The sequence below is a fragment of the Rhyacophila brunnea genome, unplaced genomic scaffold (genome assembly GCF_057557595.1).
Source record: "Rhyacophila brunnea isolate RB1 unplaced genomic scaffold, BYU_Rbru_1.0 scaffold_4, whole genome shotgun sequence".
In the NCBI taxonomy this organism is placed as follows: Eukaryota; Metazoa; Arthropoda; class Insecta; order Trichoptera; family Rhyacophilidae; genus Rhyacophila; species Rhyacophila brunnea.
This window is the reverse complement of record NW_028233068.1, coordinates 17,764,987-17,791,895: the sequence shown is the minus strand read 5'-3', so window position 1 is coordinate 17,791,895 and position 26,909 is coordinate 17,764,987. Positions and strand designations below refer to the sequence as shown.

The following is a 26,909-nucleotide window of genomic DNA, read 5'->3' as shown; positions in this document are numbered from 1 at the left end:
GCCATTTTTCAAACATCGATTTCCATAGTTATTAAAATCGTACTACTGAAAAGTTCATTCAGAATTTGTTTCAGTTTATTACATTCCATACATCCCTCGGCCCGATTTCTTAGCAAACAGTCAATATAAGGAACATAAAAAAACACTTTGATTTATCGAAAATATTTTGAGAAAACTGGCCTCGTATGAGTCAAATTATTAATACCGATTTTATGTAATGTAGTGATACTGGTTGACTATAATTTAGTGACTGTAAAATAATAGTATTCGACTAAATATTTGTAGTATACCATAGTATTTTTATCTGTACCAGCATGTGAATAGATTCATAAGCTTATTTACCATTAAACCTACTCACTGCGATACTGAAGAAAATTAATACTCACAATTACATACATGACAAATTTAAAAATTAATACAGTAAAACCCCATTAATTCGAAATCGACAGGACCGACGATCGAAAAAAAAATTCGAATTACGAAATACAAAAAATATGGTAAAAAACAGTAAAAAAAAGTTTTTTTGTTTAAATTTTGTAACATTGTTTCTGTTTCTGATACAATTTCTTTCAGATTATTATCAGTGATGATTATTATGGTTCATTCATCGAATTACTGGAAATCGCTATATATAAATTTTAATGAATATTTTCGAATTAACCATGTTCGTATTAACGAGGTTTTACCGTAATGTATTCACCACAGATCACATTTAATAACACGGATGAATTACACCGGTAAATTTCTCTGTTAATCTATTCCTGAATACTTTCAGCATAGACATAATGAAGAATGGTAAGAAAATCTTGAAATTTAAATATAACCAAGTAATTCGACTGTGCTCGATTGTGCCAAGTGGTCAATTTACGTGAACTCGTGGTATATCATTGTTGATTTGTCAATACCTCCGAGGTGACGAAATTTAAATTTGACAAAAAAGTTGCTTTATAAGCACAAAAATTTGTTAGCTGAATAACAGGTAGCGAAGGGTTTGTCATCATTGAGTCTTTGTAATAGTTTCAATATGATGACTAGATACATTGGAGGAATTACGGCCTAATTAAAATGAAACTTGTCAAATCAAAGGTTTCTTTAAATAATCATATTAGAATTTTGGTGGTATATTGAATATTGAGGGTTTTACTAAACTATGCGGTGATATGAATGAACAGCAAATATTAAAAAAAAAAACAATGAGATTTTCACAGCTCAACGGTGATATAATATATACAAACCAAGAAACACAAAAATATTGGGAAGTGCATTATCTTCTGGGTGTGGTTGTAAGAAGGTCCGATTCTCGAGTGTGAAGAAATATGTGATAACTTAAAGATTATTAGAAGAATTATTTTCAATATTTACGTATGTATCATAATTATGCATTAAAGTTTGTCAAGTAAATGCAACGCGCATTCACTATTGGTAATATTTGAGGACATTCAGGTAGCTGGCTTTGCATTTTTTGCGTTTAATGGCTCGCTCTTCATTAAGTCATAAACCAAAACTGTCAAAGAGTCTCAGTCTATGGTGACTGGCTATCACATTTCTATCTTATTAATCTGTCCTGGGTTACAAACATTGATAGATGTTATTGTTGCCAATATATACAAACATTCACTGTGTTGCGGTTTACCGGTATCTCAAATATATATATTGAACAGTCAAACATGCATATAACACAAATATCGTCAACATATTTATTAGTATTCTCCGTGATTGATATACTTTGGCAGTAACTGTAGCAAAGAGAGCATTTCAGTCGTTTTCGAATATTAAGAAAACATTTTCTACTTAATTTAAAGTTTTAAAAGAAAATCTACAATTTTTTATAAATTTAATGTATTCAACGCACTCGGAAAAATTATCAACAACACTGTATATCCGAAGACAGTTATCTCTACACGATTATTATGACAGTCGACCGCTCGATTCGATAGTATGCTAAAACTAAAGGCATTAGAAATCTACAAAAATTGCTATTATTGAATAATGTTTCTTCACAAATGATCTTGCAGGAAGGACAGGAGGGTGGTCTCGTAGTGCGTGCTGGATTCTAAATGGCGAAGCGAGTGCCTCTCGTTGGGGTACACCTGGAGGCGGTACGGCTTGCCCGCTCGCACCAGGGCTTCGATCAGCTGCTGTGTGTGTACAAAATGAACATTCTCATCTTGCAACCCGTGAATTAGAAGCAAGCGATTTTGTCTGGAAAGAAACAAACCGAGATTTACAATAATTGCAATGAATTTATAAATGGCGAAAATCGAAAGAAAATTCGTATTACAAAATATGAAATGTATGCGGGAAAAATATAAAAATTTTGAAAAAAAAATATTTTGATCTTCATTAATATTGTTTACGATAATAGATGTGCCTACGAAATTTCCGATTCCGCATGTGTTAATGGGTCATAAAATGTCAGGATTATTTATATTACCTTCTTAAAATAAGTAATTTATGATGTTTTAAGAAAACTGACTTCAATGACTGGCTCATGAAATAGTGTACTTTATTACGATTTATTGAATATTTTTGTATGCCAGGACTCTGAAATCATTTTGAATTACGAAATTCTAATAAAGGTATGGTTTTATATGAAAATAATGTTCAAGGGACTTTTTTTGCGAAAATTTCGAATTACGGCGAATTTCGGATTATCCGTGTTCTTATTAACGAGGTTTTACTGTAAATTAACATTGGAAATGGTAATTTTATCATTCAAATGAATCATTCCAACATATTATGAAATAATGATGTTCTCTTGTTTATTGGTAGATTACTCCTAATAACCTAACCTAACCAAGTAATAAGAAAGTCGGAGTAAAAGTCAAAAAGTAAATTGCTCAAGTACAAAATTTGGCACAGAAAAGTGTGTTCCTACTTTGACAGACTTGCTTTGATGTACATATAATTACATAATCATTTGACGAAAGAGAAATCATATTTGTCTGTCATATTTCAATTAATAATGTCTCAGCGATTTAATTTGTAAATGAATCAAAAAAGAAAATAGCCATGTATGATCAGTAGAACCCTAATTTTAAATGCCCGTAATTCACATTCTCCTGCTATTTGCGTGCAGTTTCTGCGTCCCATTACAATTTAGTAAATTTAATTTAATCGTGTTTATTTCCCGCAATAAATAGCAAAATATTCAAAATTCAATTAAAATTAAAAATTCGACGTCTGCTATGCGAAAAAATGTGTCAGAACTCTTCCACTTAGTGATTAGATAGCAATTTGCATATGCATAGAAATTTGTTAAATATAACTATTACATTATTTTATGCTTACTCATCAGGGAATTTGTCGGCGTGCATGAGAACGCTGCTATTTGCATAACCCTCAGGATTTCTATGGGGCAAGTCCATGTACCGCTCCGTGTACGCAGTGTCGTACATTTCCCAAGAAGTCACAGGCGCACATGCCACACACACTTTGAACAGTGAAGGATGATGCGCTAGTCCCATTAAGGAAAGATAACCACCTGGTGACATCCAACAAAAGATATATTTAATGATTACTGATATATTGTAATAAAGAATTTGTAAAAAATTATCGTTTAAAATGCTTGTGACAAATATATACCTACATGTCGACTGTGTTTAGGAAAAAGGGCGTAACCCTCGATTTTTTGAAAAGTGCTTTTATTAGATATTAACAATATATGTATACAACTAAATACATGTTCTGTAAAAAGAAAGTAAGCCGCAAATGCCGATTTATTATCTTAATTCAGGTTTTAATTAAGTTTTAATTTAAGGAAAAAAGCATTTACCCTCAATTTTAATGATTTTTCTGTAATAACTCTTTAATTATTAGTAGATCGAAAAGATATTACACCAAATCATCAATCATCATTCACCCAATGTCTGTGTTTATTTTTTTTATTAATATTGAACCAAAATCATTAAAAAAATGTTTTTTGCCTCTCCTGTAAAATTTGTTCTGTGTGGGTTACGCCCTTTTTCCTAAACACGGTCGGTGTGTTTTAGTTTTAAGTACACTAGACTTTTTTCTGAAGCCATTGCCTCAATAATTACGAAGAACTTCCGAGAATATCCAAGGGTGTTAGGTGTCACCTCCGATACTGTCATACTGATGATAGCTTTCTGAATAATTTGTCACCAGACTTAATTCATGATTTGAACAGATATCAAGAATACGAAATAAAAATATACTTATAGTAAATACAATTGGCTAATGGTCACTTTTGCAAAAAACAATCTACGATAATTTGGGATGACATTTTGTAGTAAGTAAAAATGAGGGAAGACTATTTTTTAGTGTAACTTACGAGTTAAGCTGACCAAAGGATATTTTTTGGTCCACCGCATGGTGAGAGGTGAGAGGAACAAATTGGTACCTGAATCATTGTTATTTAATTCTGCTTGTGTTCAAATCAATATATATATTGTTACCAGACGAAAGAAAGACCCCGGCGCGACAATTTCAAATTCCGAATCCGCAATTTAATCAAAGTCAGGAGGACCCCGACCGAAAGTTTGGTTCTTCTGCCGTGCGGGATAGTGTCCCGGATTGACCGATAACTTCTAAGAAGGGCCTCTCCGGCCGATGCGCGCCCAAAAATTTACAGTTAAAAGCTGTGACAAACAACCCGCCCACACCCCTGGGATATCGCGCCCTCAGGGCATGAAAGTACCCCTTGCCGTTAATTTTTTTTCGATATTTTTTGAAAGTCAGGTTCAGTTCCAATCCGGCAGTGAAGCTGACAAAAACATTCCTCCGCCCGTCCTCGGCGCGGCAGATACCTTTAACGCGTGTTTCAGTTAGGATCCTCGCGTTAAAAATAATCAATCAAAAGTTATCATATCTTAGAAAAAGTGACACCCCTTATCGTTGTCGTGTGAATAATAATCTATACAGTTGCCCTTAAAGCAAATCGCGAATCCAATAAAGCAAACCATGTGTCGCGTCCTCGATAAAACACTTTCGCGCCGATTCGGCTAATGTGTTTAAACACGTGTTCCCATATAATGACTGTGCGATAGCTAAATCTAAGACTCCTGTGCAAGTGTAATTAATGATGTAATCCAACCAATGTCTGAAAAGTTAATGTAATTAAACGTCCCTGCGCAGGGAAATTGTCAAATCAAAGACGTGTTTTATCTTGAATTATATGTCCTGATGTCCACACAACCCTCAATCAAAGTGATGCTCGTGAAGAATGCTGCCAGCATACATGTGAGTCCTCCACCATTCTTCTCGGTATCAATATATATCTCAATATAATATATCAAAGCATTAAATACAGAAATTTGAGAGGCCATCATTTTATATATAAAATTAACGTTAATTTAAATAAAAATATTGACTCACCGTAACTCCAACCATGTATAGCTACCCTGTTGAGATCAATGCAACCAGTCTTGTCAGCTAGCCATTCCAGCACTTCTATCTGGAGACAAACAACATAAGGTAAATAATAAATAGAATTCTGATAGGCTATTCCCCAATACACTGCATTTTGACGGTTTTGAATATGTGAGTGTCCTACGAAAATGAACCACACATTATAAACGTGCAATAAAGTGTGTTGAAACCTTCAAATCGTCACCGTTTTAGCAAAACCATCTATGTGTCACTTTTATCAAAAATGACTTTTAAATACCAAGTCATTCCTTATTTTTTTCTCTATAGGCCAGTAAAATGATCTATGTGTTGGGTAAACTCGCTCCGAAGTTATTTCAAAAAATAAAAAACAGCTATGTGTAAGGTTCAAAAACCACGGTTCACAAAAACAACTATGTGTATATTATAGTAACATATAGATGGTATTTTGATATCGAGAGTGTAATGTTTTTTTACAGTTTGGCTACACATTGTTTGTTTATATGTTATATGCTATGCATTATGGTCTTGCACGACGGCTTGAAAGATGCTTTCTCAAAAAGAGAGACAGGAAATATTCAATAATTTCTGGAAGATGCCTACATGGTCAATAGGGTATAGGCGAGAATTAATTTAAAAGTTGGATAAACAACTACAAACGTCTCGATGACAGTGGCCAATTGAAAGCAACAATGACAAGTAATAAGAATCTGACTGAAGATAAATAATTGGTAGTGCAACCAAAAATCAAAACGGAGAGATTTGTGGAAAAATGTTACATTATGGTTGGATCTAATTCCAAAGTTCCCAGCCATTATTGCAGAGAAAATACCTCCAGGGTGTGTGTGGAATTGTGTTTCCGATCCAAAATACAAATGCATGATGAATATAAAAAATGGTCTCTGGAAAATGGTCATAAAGCAGCAGAATATACTCCAGTATATTTACCACCAAAAAATCAGTATCCACCAACCACGTAAAGATCAGTGTGCCATCACTGCCATCTGCTGTAGTTATAAAATGAAGAATGTTTCAGAAATGGAATACAATAGCCACATTATTAAAAAAAAAAAAAGATGCTAGAAGACCAAAAATGAAATGAAGGAGAGTACCAGAAGTATTACTGGACGGTTAGTAATCACAATGGATCTCCAAAGTGTGCTGCTATGTCCAAAACACAGGCACAAATGTATTATAAACAAAAGCTGCAACTACACAATTTCACCATATACATTCTTCATAATGTATCTTCTAATGAATTTGTCTCATCTCATCGAAAGCAGGACAATACAATGAAATAATTCTAATATCGGATGGGTGTGGATATCAAAACCGAAATAAATTATTCGCTACTGCTCTAAGTTATATCTTTAGAGAGAAAAAACATCGAGATTCAACAGCTTTTTCTGGAAAAAGGCCACACCATGATAGAGGCCGATAGTGCACATGCTACCTAAAAAAAGTATTTTAAGCCTCCAATATATTCACCATCTGATTATATAGCACGTATGCGGCTAGCAAGACCAAAACAACCTTATAAAATTAATGTCATTGATTTTTAATTTTTAAGAATTATGGATAAGATTAAATCTGGATTAAGTTCAATCAGACCAGGAAAACGAATCGGAGATCCTGTTGTATATGATATTAAAATGTTACAGTATCTACCAGATGGAACAATCTTTTACAAACTCAACTTTATCAGTGCAACCGTTTGACTGCCTTTATAATATATATAATGAATCATTGCCAATATCACAGTCGAAATACATACATCTTCAGGAATTAAAAAGTGTAATAGAGAAAGATCACCACTATTTCTACGATAACCTAACATTTAAACCTGCTAATAGAAAGTAAACGAACTTATAAATATAATATCATCTCACTATTGCATTAATAATTAATAAAATGATATTGCAATTTATCACTAATGCACTATGTATATTTCAACTATTATTTATGTAACAGTTTTTCATGAATTTATTATTATTCACATTTTGATGAATAAATTAAACTATGTGTATTTACAAAACGGTCAAAACAACTTATGTGACATCACAAACTGTATTTTTATTATTTTTGTATTAAAAATAAAAGATTTTTGTAAACAAAATAATAATCTTAGACCATTTTCTGATTATAATAAAGCATTCTTCATAATTTTAATGTTTAAATGTAACATTATTTTTTTATTCAGTTTTATCCTTCTCCTGCACAATTTGAGAAAGTGCACATAGATGGTTTTGCTAAAACGGTGACGAAATACACAATTAATGAGTGAGCGTCAGCGCATAAACTGAGAACAGTTTGTTGTCAGAACGAAGGACAAACGTATTCTTTAAATGTGTTTAAGTTTATCCCATATTCTTTCACACTCAAGATCGGTTGACTGTTACTCCACAGCTGTTAGGTATTTCAGTTCCCATTATTTCTGACTTCTCTAATATATTTATACCAAATACATAATTGTTTTCAATGAGTGATTTATGCTTCAATGATAATTCTATGTTGATACAATAATATGTAGGTTTGACTCACTTGGTCTTGGAGCTCCACGGAGCCCATGCGACATCTAATACTGCTTTCAAATTTGATTCCACGGTGTTTGGAGCCTCGTGAGTCGATGCAGACCACACAGTAACCTCTCGAAGCCAGCATATGCATTCGGAGGTGACGTAAGCTCTGGAAAATGACAATTTGTCATTATGATGGCTGTATTAAGCAAATATAATGATTACAGTAGAACTGTGATTACCAGGATTTCATTATGATCATCACTTTCGTAAGGGTTGATGATTGATGACGATTTTAAAGAATTGTATGAAATATCTTTATTTTGGAAGTGAAATAGATTTGTTTTTTTTTCAATTAACTGGTATAACTATTGACAATGAATATCCAAACATTTCTTATTAGAAATTTATTATATTTATTATGTTTAGTTTAACATCTTCACAAACGTACTAATAAATGAGAAGTGAAGAGACTACTGGTTGGCTTGCAACATTTCTAGTTTAACAGGTAATGTTGCCATAGAGATCTTAAATTTATAGCCTGATTGTGTCGGTAACACCCAGTACAAACTATCTTCATCAAACTTTCTACTGGATATTTATCTTATGTATTTCTTTTCGCCTTACAATGACTCAGTCGGTATAGAACTTGTATGGAAGCTATGTATGTGAGTTCGACAAAAAAGACATTGTTTTTTATAATCTACGTTTTATCCAGAATAAAGACACAACAGGTGGGAGCGAATGGCTAACAACAGTCCCTAGAAGGTCTGCTAATATAACCTCCATAAGCCTGTATCCTTTGCTTGGAGTGAAATTTGTAATCTACTTTTTTATTTCTCAGTTTAACAATTTACCAACGGCTCCCGCCATCAACATGTATTGGAAATATGAATTCACGATACAATAAAAATGTGTCAAAAATGTACGAATTTTAAAATATCTACATATTTTCATTATCAATCAAACATGGAGGGTGCATCACTTGAAAGTGACCAAGCGGATTGTAAACACTCATTATCATGTCAAATCGTATGGGGGGTCATTTGTTTTGAATAATCGAAAGTCTTGATCTATTTTCATGACCTATATAACAAAAAAAAACAATAAATTTTGTGTCAAAAATTATTCTTGTAAAGTGGATAAAGACCAAAAATGTTTTGAAAAAATCCTTCTATAGAGATGAAGCCAAAATGCCCAAAACATATGACATTGAAGCAAAAAAAGAGGAACACTGGTCCACAGATTAGGTTAGCTACAAATGACTCCGCAAAGAACTTCACACTAGTGTTATGACATTTATTTTCCAATTAGCAGGGCATATAAAAAGACAATCCGTCACAATGAGTAGATAAGCAGCCAATAATACTCTACTTTGGCATTATAATTTAGTTAAAAAATCCTGTAAAATGTGTGTAAAACCGTTCAACAGCATTCGAGTGAGTAATCACAATTAACATACAATATGGCAAACATTCTCCTTAAGTAAGAAAACAGTCACGATGGCCGCGCGGCTTATGCAACAGCCTATAACGTCGTGGGTCTCAGGTTCGAATACTGGGTCTGGCAAGTCCACATTGTTTTTCAATTTGTGTATAAATCAGAGTATGGACCTAATAGGTTGAGCAAGTGGCTGACATTCATTTCTGGTAAAAACAAAAATCTGCTAATACAAACCCCCACTCTGTGTAGTCCCATATTATCTTATTATGATTGGACATGGTCATAAATGGGGATGGCAACTGAGCGATATAAATATTTGTGGGGTTTACTAACTTGCTGAATAATTTCAAATGTCCTTCTATTTACAGTCAAATTTTTTTGATAAAAATCGTTTTAAATAATTCTTAAAAATTGATTGAAATATATCAGTAGATTCAAAAGTTATATAAGTAATATTTAATTTTGAGATGGAAGTTTGTTGATTTTTATCAAACATTGGCAGAATTCGATATGCATACATTGCACAAGTATTTGCAGTAGGTAAAGTGTTTAGAATGCATTATTAAAAAAACAATTAGGAGTCATTGCTTAATTATAACACCAATGAATTGTCAAGAATACTTTTAATGAACTTAAGGCTTTTTATTGTCACCTTGAAAGTATTGGTTACAGTCTGTACACCAGGTCCTCCATAGACGTGCAGCACGGTGGGCGCGGGACTGGCGGGGCCGGCTCCAGCAGGCCGGAAGAGCATGGCGTGTACCTCCTCCCCTGTCCCCCCGTCCAAACGCGTGCTGTACAGCTCTGGAGTGTAGAGGTCGGCGGGAGTCACTTCACATAGCATCATCGGGTCTTCCAAAGACCGAGGACCACGCTGCGGACGCACCGATCGCATTGCTCTACGCTCTGGGGGCAAATATACTCGATGGTAAAGGAGATAGATATGGTGGATCTGCCAAAGATGTTGAACAAATATAACAGAACAGAATATTGGATCCGGCTTCTTCTCCCTACAGTGTAGACCATCAGTACCCATACCAATTCCCGAATGAAGCACTATGACCGGTTGCGCAACGGAAGTGCAAGCCTACTTCAACGAAGTATATTAAAACTCAACCGGTAGTGTCGACTGCAGTATGGAATTGAAGTACACATACTTTGGCGGTAGAGGCGCTAGCAACTCTCCGTTTGACATATTATTAAACGTCAAAAATTCGTACGTAGTATTGAAGAGGACTGTTAATCTATTTTTTTCTATCTTTTACATAACTATTACCGCGATTTTGTAATACAGAAACACACATGTTTGTTTGCAAAATATAATGGAAATTCCGTGTTGTAATATTGTTATATTGGAGACGTAACTAGCTTGTTTAAAGATTAATTGGCTATGTACTTCAACAATGAATGGTTTAATAATGCAACGTTAACGGTAAGTACTGATTAAATATGAAGTCATTACCAAAATGGATAAAAATGTTATTTAATTTCCATGAAATTGACAAGAATTCCGTCATGACATGCTTACTTTCTATCTTACTCTAACGCATGGACATGAGGTATAAGCATGCTGAATGCTTTCTCACTCGCACTTATATTTCGCGTATCCGTTCCATTCGAAGCTCTATACACACAATATGTCCTGTAAAACTAAAAATTTTACGTGCTTCAATTGAAGCGGTTCGGTGACGTATTTTGCAGTGCTTCATTCGGGGATTGACCTCCAGGTCTGTTTTATTCATCAGATATTTGCAAAGTTCATTTGCAAAAGTCATTTTGTATTGCAGCTTTATTATTTTAACCTTCACACTCTAACCTTAATTTTCCAGGGCCTCCCTGACATATAAACACTTTGCTTAATGTGGTTTTTTTATACAATGAATTATCATTATTTCGGTCAACAATCGTCTATAATCGGAAATAACAGTACATAGGTAATGCTATCAATTAGCGTAATAAACGCCAAAATCTCCCATCAAAAATCCTGTAATCGACAAAATTAGGAGAAGAAATATTTAAGTCCCAATAATATTTGAACTTTGAAACTAAACGACCCCAGTACATCTTTGTCTACTCTTAACAGTTACAATACGTTACAACAAGAACAAGTAATTTCAAGAATTTTGGCATAGTTGAGAAAGTACTGTTGTTTTACCCCCCCGCATAGCTTGACGAAAAAGATAACAGTTAGTCAGCAACTAGCCCTTGAATGCCTAGGCGAGTCTCAAAAAACCCACAGAAGCCCTTTTGCGGCACAACATGCGTACTTACCAGCCATTATTTTAATAATAACTTTTAACCCAAACGTAAAACCAGTGTATAAGGAAAATAAAATAGTGTTTCATTCCTAATAACAAAGTGCCGTTGACATCTTCACAAAACTTTCTCTATGTTTATGTCACTTCTATAAACATCCATGTCCAATATCTTTTGTGAATAAGAAAATATACCTTACATTCAATTGCCTCAAATCTGTGGCTTTAATTCAAGTCAAAACAAACCCTCTGATATAAACCCCTCTATAATAGTAAGTAACCAACCCAAGAGTGTCAATATTAGGCCGCTAATTGCAATTTATTTACAAAAAATGTATTACATAATATATACCTAATATAAATTTTTCTATATACTTACTGTAAAAACGAGTATGTTTTTTGCCGTTATCAAAAATCTAATTTAAAATCGCCCTGCCCGCAAAGAAATGTTATCACAAAAATAAATGAACATGTCAAGTTGCGATATTTCTTCTATAATAGTTATGCATGAAGCCTTTGGGTAGCAAACGCCGAAAAGCGCTCCGCGCCAAAGTTTTGAAAATACCAATAAAGAAGGGCAGTCTCTCGCTCTCTCGCATCTTCCTACCCTTGAGTTATGTAAGTTTTTGAATATTCAAAAATCGATTGAAAATCAGCCCCCCGTAACGTAGGCTCGCGGCGCAGCGGACAGTGGTTTGGCCAAACATTAATACGATTCCCGCGTGCACTCCACCCCATTATTTAAAAACGCACGCTTAATAATAATCTAAACACATAGGTACATCACAAACAGCAAGTGTGATAGTGCGTCCCATCGATATCAGTGTTGTATAGTGCCGATTCGGAAAATAGATAAACAGATTGCCTCTATTAAAACCAAGTGCAGTTTTAATAACAATACCTACCTCGAGTGTTTTATACAACCATTTATCTCTTTTGATCAATTGTCCGATCTTAATAAGTATACCCCTTATGTGAATGTTCTTTGTTAATAATGATAAACCCAACTCTGTGTCAACATAACAAATTAGAAGTCCTGTATTGTAATATTTTATACTTTTATACAATGTCAATACACATAATATGTCTCTCCTACAAAAAACCAAATTAAAATGATGACTCCAAAATACCAGACGCTCAGATCATCGTCATCCATCTTCTTCGGAGTATCAGTAGGTACTCACCGAAAGCAGGCCTATGTCCAACGGGATACGGCTGCCCCCTGACGCTCTTTTTGTCATACTCCATGAACTCTCTAGGCTCCGTGATGGTAAGCGCCTCCCAACCCACCAACTTAACGCCCCACAACGGTTTACCGCTGATGATGTGGCCAACGGTGTCCATGGCATTTGGTTTTTGGTCTGCGTGTTCAACAGCTGCCGTGCTACAAATGGTCTGGGTATGTACGTTTGAATATGAAGCCATAACGCATTCCCCCATCTGAAATTTAATGGATTTTGTTGTCACACGTTATAAAATGATACTTTCGATACCATCTCAAAAGATTGCTGACAACTTTCAGAGCATGACAAAATACAGTAACCTGCTAGTTTATGGTGAGCGGACACAAACAGCTAGCGTGTAGTTATAGTGCATATTATAGCTGACAATATAGCGGCTATCACTTTTTTGTGTAGTACATAACGTTTTGTCTTCTATCAGATTATCTGAAGTTTTACAAATGTGTTGTTATAAAAAAATACTTTACCTCATCCATATCTATGTTGTAGGAGTAGCCTGGATTTGTCAAAAGAATCGGTTCTTGACCAATGTAATCTTTGTAAGAAGCGCAATACAGATGCCTCTCCAGAGGAGTCTCTTTTAAGCCCATGAAGTAAACAATCCCCCTTCTTTCGTGTACCTGAATAGACATTACAACAGTAGATAAGTGCATCTCTCAATAAATAATTACATTGAATACTTCGATAGAATAAAGCAATCTGGAGTACAAAATGAACTGGATAATATTTCTCTGAACCGCCGTATAAAAATTATGAAGCATAATAATGCAGTTCTTCACATCTAAAAAGATGAACCTCATATGTGAGGCAGATATTACATTTTGTCCCAGTTTGTGAGATTGCAGATGATTTACGAGGTTTGCAAAACAGTTTTCTCAGTTCATTCATGACGTCTGGCTGTACTCACCCATATTTTCTTTCCTATTATTTCCCAATTGCCGTGTGTGATAGCTTGTTTCGTTATAATATTCGGACCAAAACTGGAAGCATTTTCCACACCTTAGAAGAAATAAAACAATATATTTACAACATATAAACATGAGTAGAAAATTATACAATAGGAGTCGCACATGTTCGACACAGTGATGCTGTGTATGCGAACATCCTATACAGAACAGTATGAGAAATGCTGTCAGCAACATGTGGCATCGACAGGTAGCTATGATTATTGGTTATGTATGTGCACGGCCGTAAACCTTATACAGTGAAACCCCGTTAATCAGAAATCAAACAATCAGGACCAAAAATCGATATAAAATTTGAATTGCGAAATACAAAATATGTGACAAAAAAAAGTTATACTTCAAAACAAAAGTTTTTTTTATTGCGATTTTGTAACATTGGTTCCGTTTCCGTTACAATTTCTATCAGATTATTATCAGTGGTGACCATTATGGTTCATTCATCGAATTAATGGAAATCTCACTAGTGAATTGTATTTCGATTTACGGTGAATTTCAAATTAACCGTGTTCGTATTAACAGGGTTTTACTGTATGTAAATTAGAAATTGAAGGGACCAAAAAAAGAGAATACAAAAAAAAAATTGATACTCACTGGATTCAAAATGATTAGAATGACAAATTTTGGAAGAATATTATGTTACGGAGCGTTTTACGTGGGCGAAGTCGCGAGAAGCGATGAGCGGCACACGCAACTCAAACGTATAACCGTGTGTGAAAATGTTCATAAATAGTATTTTTTTGGTTGTACGGTTATACGTTTGGAGTTGTGCGCCACTCATCGCTTCGCGCGACGTCGCTCACATAAGACGAGCTGTTATAGGGTTAAAAATTATTTGTTATTATAAAATTGAATTACTATGGGTGTTTGAAATGACGGGATTTTACTTATTCCACAGAAAATATTCATAGTCACAAACTTACCATCTATATTACTGAGAGGTCCATTCAAAGCTGCCGTAACCAGGTACAAGTGAAGGAATCCAGTCTCTTCGGATGCCCAAATGAAGGAGATTCTAGATTTGTCACTCTCACTCGGCAGAAAATAGAGGATGTCATGGACATTTACCCACGCATCGGAGCGTTCACACAACAGCACCTGGTAGACGGACATAATAATAAAATATAAATACATACATACCACATACCACATAACACTTTAATACATCCTGGAACCTTCCATCTTGATCCGTTTATGACATTTCGACTTTCTAAATGGTTAGAAGTGAGATTATGTCAAATGATTGCAATTACATCCATTCCACATAGTAGGACTCTTTACCAGTCCTAACATTGCTTCAGAAACTTATAAAAGTTTTAAAACTTTTCACGACAAAAATATATTTGAACCAAAGATGTTAAAGAAACCCCCTTCATCCAGTTAAAGCTTCCCGTGGCTTCCCTATCAAAACCACTGAATCAAGTTTCAGTTTGTCATAAGTGTCATTTTTCTATGTAACATCAACCACAAACCACTATAACTCTTCAGTTTCTATAAAAAATAGTAGGCCATCTTTCGAATCCTGAGTCTGGCAAGTACACATGTTGTTTTTCAATTTATGCACGAGTCAGAATATGGACCTAATAGGTTGAGCAAGTGGCTGATATCCATTTCTCGTAAAAATAAAAATCTGTTATACAAACCTCCACTCTGTGGAAGCCCATATGATCTTATTAGAATTGGACATGGTAAAAAAAAAAATCTTTATCAATTTTGATTTTATTTAAACAAAATAAAGAGAGAAGACAATATGACATACCTGTATAGGAGTTGAGCATTCTTTCCGCCTAGTGTTTGAAGACGTGGACATGCTTGTGTCTGTGGCAGGGGTGGGGGCCGCATCATAGTGGAACGGTTCACTAAAGTACCACAGCGGAATGAGAACCAACTCCAGCCTCTGCTGCCGCCTGTCCAAGATTTGACACCATGCACTATAACAAACGATATTAAATGATTGTCATATTGACATAGTTATAGTAAAATCAATTACAAATTAGTTATTTATGGGATTACATTATTTAGATTGTCATCTCAGTGCCCAAGAAGGGCATTAGCAAGAGTTATTCCATGATGAAGTTATAATACGTTTTTGTCAGAGTAGTCAGAAATATATGATAAAACTAAAAATGTTGGAGGAACCCTTATCCTGCTAGACAAGTAATCCACAAACCGCAGCCCGTGGGCCACAAGCGGCTCAAATTAACAAGTACTTCATCACAAAATTTTTTATTGTATACGAAAAGATTCTAAATTCCTATTAGTATACTAAGTTCTATCGTGTGAATACATATGTACATAATGCGTGAAGAGTGATTGGAGTAGCTGATATGTAACTACTAAATTTAAAATAATAATATGTATGTCTCGTCGAGTATAATATATCATTATTTTTTAATACTTTTTTTTACCCACTGCGGCCCTTCAGAAATTAGAAATGGATAAATTGGCCCTTCTTTCAAATAGAACGTGCACCACTGTGCTAGATGGATCAAAATCGCTGAAGCAAGTTACAGTTCGACAAAAGAGCTTTTTATCTATGCTACATTAACAAAGAGCCCTTTTAAGGCCAGTATTAGACTATCAAAGATGTTTTATCAAATAATGTTTTATAACATTTCTTCTAAGAGAATTCTTTTATAAATAAGAGAGGGCATATTACACCGCAATAAAATATTTTATAAAAGTCTAATTTAAAAACTGGACAGCGAATGTATGTCCATGTATACAGTCTTTTATTTATATTTTGGTAATCTGGGTGGTGTTTATTATATACCATTTCATAGATTTGCGATTTTAAAAAAATCTCCTCTGCACATTATTGCATTTAGACTCACTATTGTCCACAGGGAGTCCATCCTATTCTTGGTATATATTCGCACCATGGGAAAATTTCTTCTAAAGGTTTTTTCAGGTCAAACCAGCGCAGGCTGGATACCTCTGGGAGGCTATTCGATGTCGTTGAAGCATCTGCAATCGGAAATGTTTAATATTTTATATCACTTACCAAATAGGTATACATATCATAATTTAATTTCAGAAGACTGACAAAATTTTGTAATAAGGAAACCACTGATATACAATTCAAAATGAAGTTTCATAAAAACAAACTTACATTACACCATAATCTAAAGAGTGGAGGTTGTATTAAGATTTTTATTTTTACCAGAAATGAATGTTTGCCACTTGCTCAACCTATTTGGTCCAAACACATTGAAAATCATCTTGTGAATTTGCCAGCCTCAGGATTCGAACCCTGGTTCCACATTATAAGCCGACATGTTACTAGTCTGCCATCGTGGGCAACAAAAAAACTTAGTAAATAGTTGCAATAAATTATAAGTATTCATTATAATTTACAAAAAACTTACTGTCAATGCATTTATCTCTGGTACCATATTTCACATTCCGTGGTTTGCTGGAAGTACTCTCACTGGATTCTGGACTAACTGTAAACTCTAAAAGACGTAACGTGGAGCGCGCATTGGCACTGCCGGCCCGCGGGAACCTGCAAACACATGTTACGTTTTTGATTTCTTCTTATTAAAGATTAAGTGTCACTATTATTTAGATCACTATTAAGTGTCAACTGTCAATTCTCGGTAAAAATTTATTGTATTAATTAAAATAAAACGTAATGCATAACATTTGGTACTCATCCTACATAATTTAATAATCAGGACTGGTTTTGTCTGCTTCGTACGAAACTATGATGCATACAAAACTGGTCCTAATGATTATTATAATATTATGTGGAATGGATACTACTACATATTATGGTGTTTTATTTTAATTATTTCATGTTATGTTACGGCCAAATAAGTCAGAACATTAGTAAAAATACTTTTCAAAATATAATATACATAATGCCGATTATGAATTTGTTGCAAGGTTTTAAATATTGTATATCAAAATCTTCATTCTTTGCCTGATACATGATACATAAATGTTCATCTTTTACTGTTAACTTATCATAATTACTAATTTATAAGTATAGAACAGAAGATTTCCAAAGTGAAGTATTCTAATGCCGTGATTACATTATGATGCACGTCACGTACTGTCACAGTAAGCTGCCGCTACGGGAAAAGTGTATTGTCCGGAAACTTCATCTTGGCTACGTGGCAAAACTGTGAACTACAATCAGCTAATCGAACTTCCGGTTTCAAAAAAGGAACGCCCCCAAATTATTCATTACATTTTTGACAGTCGTATTGGACGCATCTATCAATTTACGTAATTTGAAGCTTTTTATATTCAAAAGATGTCTAAAACAATACGAAGTCATGTTCGAATTATTATTAGTAAACTTTTGATTTATTGTGAAGAAGAAAAAGAGTCGCATTTAAAAGGCGAGCCTATACAATACTATATCACGGGTTGCTGTCATTGTCAGGTATGTCAAAATTCAGTGTTGTAATACTAGAAATATTTCCCCAAAAACTGGGAATTATGTTTGTATATTATATAGTTGTGTGTATTGTAATCTATTTTATTAATATTTTTAACGTATAATAATTAAGTATAAATGATCATTTAAGTACACTGGCAGTGTAATAATAAATTGGCAAGAAGAATATTTTCAAGAATAAACATTATTGGCATTAAATCAATTATTACGGAGATGTAAAATTTACAAAAATGCTTAAAATTATCTAGATACTTATACGTAGTGTATCATTAATTTACAAGAATATCCCAAGGACAGTTTCTAGAATCATGAAAGAAATGATTACAGCGAGTGCCTCCTCTTCAAAAATCGTAACGCCTGGAAAAAATAAGATTGCATTGGACAGTATGGACTTATGTACCATACGTCAAAAAGTGCAGGAGTTTTATACTGTCCACAAACAAGTTCCGATGCTGCAAAACTTACTGGTTTCCTTAGGAGAGTGCATGGATTTTCAAGGAAGCAAAGAATTTTTACAGCGACGGTTACATTTAATTTAGTATTAATGTATTTAGACAGTTAATTAGTTGTCCTTGTATTTTTAAACCGATAAGTAGGTACATATTGTTTTAAAATTTATAATGTTAGGTGGATATAATTTAATTTATAGAAAATTATTTTCACAGTAGGTATGTGTTTCGACAACAATTTTACTAAAAATATGATATAAAAGACATCATTTGTAAATTATAAAAAAATGTGTTGATATGAATATGAAATATTGAATATGTTATATCTTTCACTTCTACTTATTTAGTCATAATTTGTGTTCTCCTAATTATTTAATTAATAAATACCTGCAGCAATATTATCAGTTAATGTGGGTTCAATGATATATTTCCTTCCAAATTCAATAATTACCCTGTATTAATTATCCTAATATAATAATATTAATTAAGAGGTGAAATTATTTAAAATAATTTTTCTATTGATACTTATCGAACAATAATTGGACTCCTAAATTAATTACTTATTGAGAACACACTGATTGATATAAATTAAAAACCTAATTTCGCGGGATTTGTTTTCTCAAAAAATGACAACACTGAGAAATATTCTATGCTCGACAAGGGCGACTTCCAGTTGTCGCCTAAATAATGTTGTCGTACAGTAATATCGTTTTTCTTGGTGTTTAAAATATTATCAGATTGATGCACCCATCCCGTAGTACATTTTGAACCTTTAAACGAATATTGTCGTTATAACGTTGAATATTGTATGAACAAAATCTGCCGATATCACCAGAACGACAATGAAATCACCTCACACGTACCGCACTGCATCGACACTCGCATGACTCAATGAACGTGTTTTATCATTATCAACATGCCTACACATTTTTGACTCATGTCAAAATCGCATGGTTTTGTTTTTAGCGGTTGGCACTATGTATTTTTTATAAGAATGTTGTCTATTATCTATGGTCTGCAGGTTGGGTTCTGTTCAAAATATTATCTATGGATGCAATATCGCAAGTAATTTTAACGTATGCACACGTAGAAACTGTTAAAATTAATTGAAATTAGCATGAATAATAATTCAAAATACTAATACATTAGAGTTGGCACCGAAGTGACATTGAATTTATAGAGATAGTGATTGTTGAAAATATTCTGCAGAATGACGAAACCATAGACTAAATTTGTGACAGCATGACAGTACGCCAGATGCATCATAATGTATTTGTACCATAAAGAACTGGAAAGCGGGCCATTATAATATAATGATAAAAACAGTAAATCTTAAAAAAATACCTAAATTCTTCAGTTTCACTATCAGGATTACTATAAGACGGTAGACTGTATATTTTTACAGCACTCTCGTCGACTTCTTCATATAATATTCTATAGACATCATCTGAAAATCAAAATAAAAATAAAAACAGTCATTTTGTTTGTAACAATATCTGTTCAGATACAGCATCTGTACATTTGTAATCAATTATTTATTCAGCTGTTAGTTATAAGCTATTATTTCAATAAAAACATGTATGTAATCAAATATTATAAGATTTGATGTGAAATAGTAAAGATACAAATATATTGTTCAAAAATGAAATGAATTGATCGTGTACTGCCTCACTATATTGTAATAAACAAGATGAAAGTATCTGTATCTGCATACATACACCTCCATGTTTAACTGCTAATACGATCACGCAAATAATAATGATAACATACTGTGATAAAAGTATAAAATGAACCTTTTTGTAATGGCTGCCACCAGTATCCGGTGTACCTATTGAATTCTTCTTGCATTACGTATGACGGCATACCGGCTTCTTTAGGATCATCAGCTAGTCTGAAATAATATAGAAATGTTGTAGAATAATTGGTTCTTGTCTGTATGTGGCAAACAATTTTTGAAAATATCCGATATACTAGATTATTTGTTAGGTTAGGTGACGTTATCATTTTTGAATTCATGAATTTCACCGAAATCAGCTATGAAAATTACCGCTGTTCCAGCCTGGCTTCCAGTAAACAGATAGAATAATTTTCTAAAAAAAATACATCCGTATTTAAATTATATATCATACTAAACAATCGATCAAATGAATCCTCAATACAATAAAGGTATTAAATATACATAGGTAATTTGAGACACCTCAGAAACACACCAATTAACAATTTAACCTAGATCATGTACAGATGTCATTTATTCCAAATGAAAAAACTTACGATATGATCGATATCAATTAATAAAAATAATACTTTAGGACAGGAATATCATCATTTTATCTTATAAGCCTTGAAAATGCAAAATAACTTCTATATTTTTCAGGATACAAATCTAAAATAACCCTTTAAAAACTTTCTAATTTTCGTTTTAAATGGAATTTTGACTATCGAAATAAGAATAAAATGACAAGGATTCCTGTTAAATAACATGTTATAGGTGCAATAGTCTTACGCAGAGGTAGATAGATATTCGAGAACACAAGCGTATAAATAATATAATAAAATCAAGATAGACTGATGATATATAAAAACTTCAATAGTGTTATACCTAGAGCTACCTTTACAGGCATAAGTTAATCTGATTGGGTCCTTTGAAATAGTGCTGGGTGTGGTAATCATGCTCATGTGTATCTCCTCCATCATTCCCGCCAGCCAGAGGTCGCCGCCGGCATGATGGCAGACCAGTTGGCTTCTTTTGGGGCTCATCGTGGCATTGCAGTGGTGCACTGGCTGGGAAGTTTCCCGAGAAACATCCGGACCTCTATCACTGCCACCAAGCGCCAGAGCTCGCTACAAAATTTATTTCGGGTTTAAGTATACAAATACAAAGATGTTAAAAAAACGCTTCTCAACTAAATATATGAAAGTGAAGCTGGAAGAAGGACTCATGGACTACTGTTTCAATTAAGTGCAATTATTCATTTTACATTGTAGATTCATTTGCAGCAAACTTCAATATTTTTACCAACATCTCTCTAAAACTGTAATCATTTCAAAATAATTTTAGAAAGAGTTGAATCTATAAATTATTATGTAATGCCTAATTCATGAATGTTGTTCGAGTAATTTTAACTCAATATGGAATATAATGATATACGGCAGTGGTTTCCAAACTTTATGTCACTATGCCTCCCTTTTAAAAAAAATCTAATCTTGGCGCCTCCCCACCTTTATTTCATTAAATAATACAGACACCTTTTTAAATAGTCAACAATGTACCTACTAATACAGAAATTAAAAAAAACACATCCTGAAGCGGGCCCCCAGACCATGATCTTTGGCATTTGAATTTTGATCAGATTTTTGTTTGCTTCAATACATCTGGCCCATAAATCATTTAAAAGTGTTTCCAGATGGCGAACTTTTTTTTTTTGTAATTTTGATTTAAAGTTTCAATTTTTTATGAATGCCTTCACTTTGTCTTTTTGAATTAGTGAATGCATCAGTGGTCCTTGCATTAATTTATTCATTATTTTTTTTTTTAAATTTCAACCAAATAGACAAGTTCAACAGCAAAATTGTCGTTCCTAAACAAATTTTCCTCAAATTTCAAGATCATGATTTGACCCTTTTATGTATTTCATTTTTTCACGGATAGCCAGCGTACTTCACAATAGTATAGAAGTGAGGTATTATAAAATTAGTCTCCATATTTTCAGACCGGTTTTGCAAACAACCTTTTATAGGACTATTTCTTATGTAATTTATAACTAGCGGCCGTTTTATAAACTATGCATTTGCAAATTGCAAACCTGTGGCTACATTAATTGTGTTAAACTTTTCGCGCCTCCCTTTGCAACACTCCGTGGTCTCCCAGTTTGGAAATCGCTGATATACGGCGATGCTGCAACACAAGCTATCCCAAAATAATTGGGTAAAAAATGGATAGTCAAATTCTTCAATATGAAAATAATTATAATTCAACAAACCAATAATATGCAGATATTTACAAGGCATAATACATATGTCATAAAAAGTCATAATACATATAGCATAAACAAGTCGGCATCTTTAAATTTCAATCCTCCACCTAACAAAATATTAATTTTCCTCTGTTTACTAAAACCAGAACACATTAAAAAATTATTCAAAAATGTCATCCGAGTGTTTTAATATAAAAAATTCCTAAGGCTCCTTTTTGTTGTAGCCAAACTCTTTGTTAATAGCAGAAATTTACTCACCCCATATTCCGAATACATCAAATAAATAACACCAGACATTGTGAACATCATGGTCCCATCGATGGGGTGCATGTGAAACGAGGTTATCGGTCCCCAGATGGGCCCTCGGTAGTTGGCCAGTATCCGCAGCTCGTCTGTGGGCATTCCGATTGCCGACTTGTGAAAGTGAAGATTCTTATCATCAGAGTCTTCACAAGGTTTCCTTCAATGAATAATGACTACGGTTTAGTTTGAAATGAATATTGGCTATAATATTTCAGCCCATTTTCATGACTTTTCAAATTCAAATATGGGGTCTGCGGATGAATATATTACGAGTAGAAAGGTTCTTAATTAAACAAATTTCACGATGTGGAGGCTTATATACTCCGTTTAAGGGCGAAAATGGTAATTTACTTCACATATAAATTCATGAATGAATCTGGATTTTCTAATAAATTTCAATATATATTTACAGTAAAACAAAGAAATAGAAAAATAGAGATATTAAACTCATGTAAGTTTTGACTAATGAGAAATGGATGTGAGCCCTACTTGCTCAGCCTAATAGATCCACGCTTTGGATCCAAACACACATTGAAAGCAATGGCAATTTTCCAGATGTGTGATTCCAATCCGCGAACCCAGAGCTTCAGAAACGGACACTCTACCACTCGTCCACCTTGGGTGCTAACAATCTACTGAATGACCTATGTTGATGTAATATGTTTGCATTAAATATAATATGAAAATAAGATGATTTATATTCATACCATGCCCCGTCTCCCCAATTGTTGCCAGCACTGCTCCGTAACCTTTCTATGTATCTTACATGACCTACACTTGTTTCACACATACTATGTAGGAAAAAAACCCTCATATAGTTAAGCATATTGGAGCAAACTTCATTCTTGAAAACAAATTGGCGGGCTGTGGAACTGGTAATTCGGGCCACCTGATAGCGCAGCCCATTCACGGAGGCTTTCAATTCTGTCCATGAACATTTCCGGCGCTTTGGAGCAGCTTCAGCCATTGTTTGATCGCCATCACTTTCGTCTCCGTCTTTTGCATTTGTGTCCATTGTCTATGATTTTAATATTTCTCTATATTGCCGCACTGTAGAAAAAAGAAAAAAATATGTAGATATCAGTGGCTTTTGCTTGTAGGGGTGCTGTTGAAGAAAATACATAATATACATCTTTTATTAACTAAATATTATCTACTGAAGGTTTCGTAACTAATTGAATTTTAGAAGGTGGCCGATGATGTAATATAGTGTGTTGTGTTACAGCATAGCTGTGGTATATTCGAAAATTATCTACTAATATTAAGTATGTAATAGAATCTTTAGAAAAAGTAAAATTTTCCATACAAGAAATGCCTACATTATATTATTACATAGTACTTTATCGATTATTTCTGCGGATGCTCTGCATCTACAGCATATAGATGCATGGCATTTTGAAATATCCAACACCCGGCCCCATAAGTATGCCCTGATTCAATGAATAAAAACATTGGTGGTTACTAACACTGGATAACGTATTAAATTGGTAGTGCAGTTTATAATTAATAACCTATTTACTAGTTTACTGATTTAATAATATTACTAACAAGTAAAAAAAGGAAAATAACGAACAAAACGTACTAGAAGAGATATACGTGTCCGAAAATGGTAAGTCTGTTGGTGCTTTCATAATGGCGAAAATACATGTGCCTAGTAGAGTATATTATGTTTTATAACTTCGCACTTTTTACTACACTGATAGACCTCTTTTCCTGATTACCTCACATAAAATTAGATCAAATGATATTTAATTGTATTAATATGTGGTAAGTAAGTAATAAGAAAATACATAGATATATGTGAAAAAAATATTTTTTTAATATATTACATCATTTTCATCCTAGAGCCAGAGTACATAGTTATCAAGTGGCAACTCTAAGTGTGTAAGAAACATTATTTCGGACTTTCACAGTTGTATGTTTTCATTTGTTGTCACTTGTCCTCGATGATTCAGGATCATTGTGGAGGCCATACTCAAGAGATGATGTGGCGAAGTGTACTGTTGGGTGTAAATACATCAAAACCCACTAAATTTTATAACTTCATGAAGTATAACTTTCAGTAAAATTCAATCTATATTTCAGTTCAGGAGTTGGCAACTTTTTCAGACTCATGGGCCGCATTCAAATTTTAGTTTTAATATTATTGCCGCTAGTGTTTAAAACATATGAAATTTAAAAAACACAGTTTATGCAATACTGCTGTTTCTCTACTAAATGTCACTATTGTTTATTGTTCTTCAATTCGAACAGAATATTGATGTGCGTATCCTTACATGATTATTATTAATGACAGTATTTCCTCCACTTGTCAATACTGACAATGCTCCAATATCAGAATAGATGGATATGCGTCATTACCGCACCACTATGATCAATAATACTTTCATTACTCATAAGTTATGTTAAAATTAATGACAATATTAAGTATTGATCATCTAAGATCCGCATTAGAACTAGGTTTTTTTAGTTGTTTCCATATTATAGAACTAGGGTTTCGCAAAACAGGTTTCAATTTAAAAATCAATTTCGTTGTCAATTAACTCCTATGTTTTCAAGCACTCATTTTATTGAGCACCATTTGTATTCATACATCTAGCAATATACTTGACAATGGCCTCTGCCTGAAATGTCTAGGATTAATAACATATGATGGGTCCACTGCAAGATCGGTGCACCTGCACATATAGTGATTTTGAGATATCTGCATTTAAAGGTTTAAAACAGTTGCAAAAATATACAGATGTCGAGGAATAAATGAATGTATCAATAATTTTGTTAATACATATTGTTGTTATTTTTTATTAGTATTATTTGGTATTATTATTATTTTTATTAGTATTGTTGTTAATATAGTAGTTGACATTTTTGTGAACAGAAAAAAAACAATAAAACAAAAATTATTGTCATTCAAGTCCGAAATTCCACTGCAAAAATGATGATTGTCCATACTTTCCTTTGTTTCAGGCTGGCAAAATTTCTAATTATGCTGGACCGGGTAAATGGAATTCACCTGCATTTAACCTAACCTTAAAGGTGGCGACAGTTTGATAAATTGATCATACTGACAGCTGAAATGGCGGGTAAACTTTTTCTATGGGAAATTCAGTGTTATTGCTAACGAATATAATATTATGTAAATAATACTTACCACTATATTATGGTGAAAACTAGAAGAACAGAAAAGGGTAGGCATTTAACCTGACTATTTACAGAGGTATAGTTTGTTAGTACACAGTCAGTTCTAAGAGTTTAAAACACACTTTACCCATTACATTGCTGGACATATTTGAAGTTGTTTAATTTATTTAAAATAATATCCAAAGTAACTATATATTCACAGAAGAGTAAATTTAGATGTAGGTGAATATTTCATGAACTGAAATTGTAAAATAAAACCCAATACTGCTTTAATTATTACATGAATTATAATATTCTACATCTCATTAGTCACAGATGAGCGGTTTGATGTAATATTGTATCTGTCACGAGAAAAATTGTACAATATACCTACTTACAAATCAGACACATACTATGACAATTGATAATTTATGCATTTCTTACTAACACCATAGTAAGAGTAAAAAGGGTTAACAAGTATTATGGTATTCATGAAAACAAAATAACTAACCTATAAGAAAGTGTTGAACTATTTCTAACACTTTACTTTAAATGTGCCGTACACTTCTCTTCGAATCTGACGATACATAAATCGTAAGTATTCGGTTTCTCTTTGATGTCATAAAAGATTATTTTATAGCGCTAAATTAAGTTTTTTCGATATGGTAAGGATTCAAACTAGAAATTTAAAGATTTAGCTTTTTAATAATGTATAATTTGTATTTTTATCAATGAAATTGACAGCAACTTAGCCTTTTTCATTGTCATTTGACATCGGCCATAGACTAATTGCACTGATGTATATTATGATCTATGGTATATTTAGTGCATGAAAGTGTTGCAATTTGATTGCAATCTTTTTACAATTAAAAGTAATGGCAAAGATCCA

General features: G+C 33.4%; 1 protein-coding gene across 2 annotated transcripts; it reads right to left on the bottom strand.

The window, feature by feature from the left end:
- Positions 1–529: 529 nt before the first annotated feature.
- LOC147067031 (dipeptidyl peptidase 9-like) lies at positions 530–26,816 on the bottom strand. Of its 2 annotated transcripts, XM_085953918.1 has the most exons (18): positions 26,532–26,816; positions 23,608–23,950; positions 22,856–23,057; positions 21,223–21,464; positions 20,417–20,514; positions 19,968–20,070; positions 17,135–17,271; positions 16,601–16,733; positions 15,526–15,697; positions 14,690–14,864; positions 13,712–13,803; positions 13,272–13,424; positions 12,748–13,003; positions 9,961–10,214; positions 7,891–8,034; positions 5,338–5,416; positions 3,292–3,484; positions 530–2,202 (listed from the first exon to the last, which is right to left on the bottom strand). In XM_085953918.1, the coding sequence occupies exons 2-18, from the start codon at positions 23,913–23,915 to the stop codon at positions 1,998–2,000; spliced, it is 2,946 nt and encodes a 981-aa protein (XP_085810044.1). In that variant the 5' UTR covers positions 23,916–23,950; positions 26,532–26,816; the 3' UTR covers positions 530–1,997. The 2 variants fall into 2 exon arrangements, with proteins under 2 accessions (XP_085810044.1, XP_085810045.1); XM_085953919.1 differs by lacking the exon at positions 26,532–26,816 and having other exon boundaries at positions 23,608–24,053.
- Positions 26,817–26,909: the final 93 nt, after the last annotated feature.

Bases quoted from the DNA above. Each gene is read 5' to 3' on its own strand.
- LOC147067031 (XM_085953918.1), bottom strand. From the start codon at position 23,915: ATGGACACAAATGCAAAAGACGGAGACGAAAGTGATGGCGATCAAACA. The intron at 20,515-21,222 runs GTATAACACTAT...ATATTATTTCAG, and splicing joins GCCTGTAAAGGTAGCTCTAG to ACTAGCTGATGATCCTAAAG. The intron at 5,417-7,890 runs GTGAGTCAAACC...GTTTGTCTCCAG, and splicing joins CCGTGGAGCTCCAAGACCAA to ATAGAAGTGCTGGAATGGCT.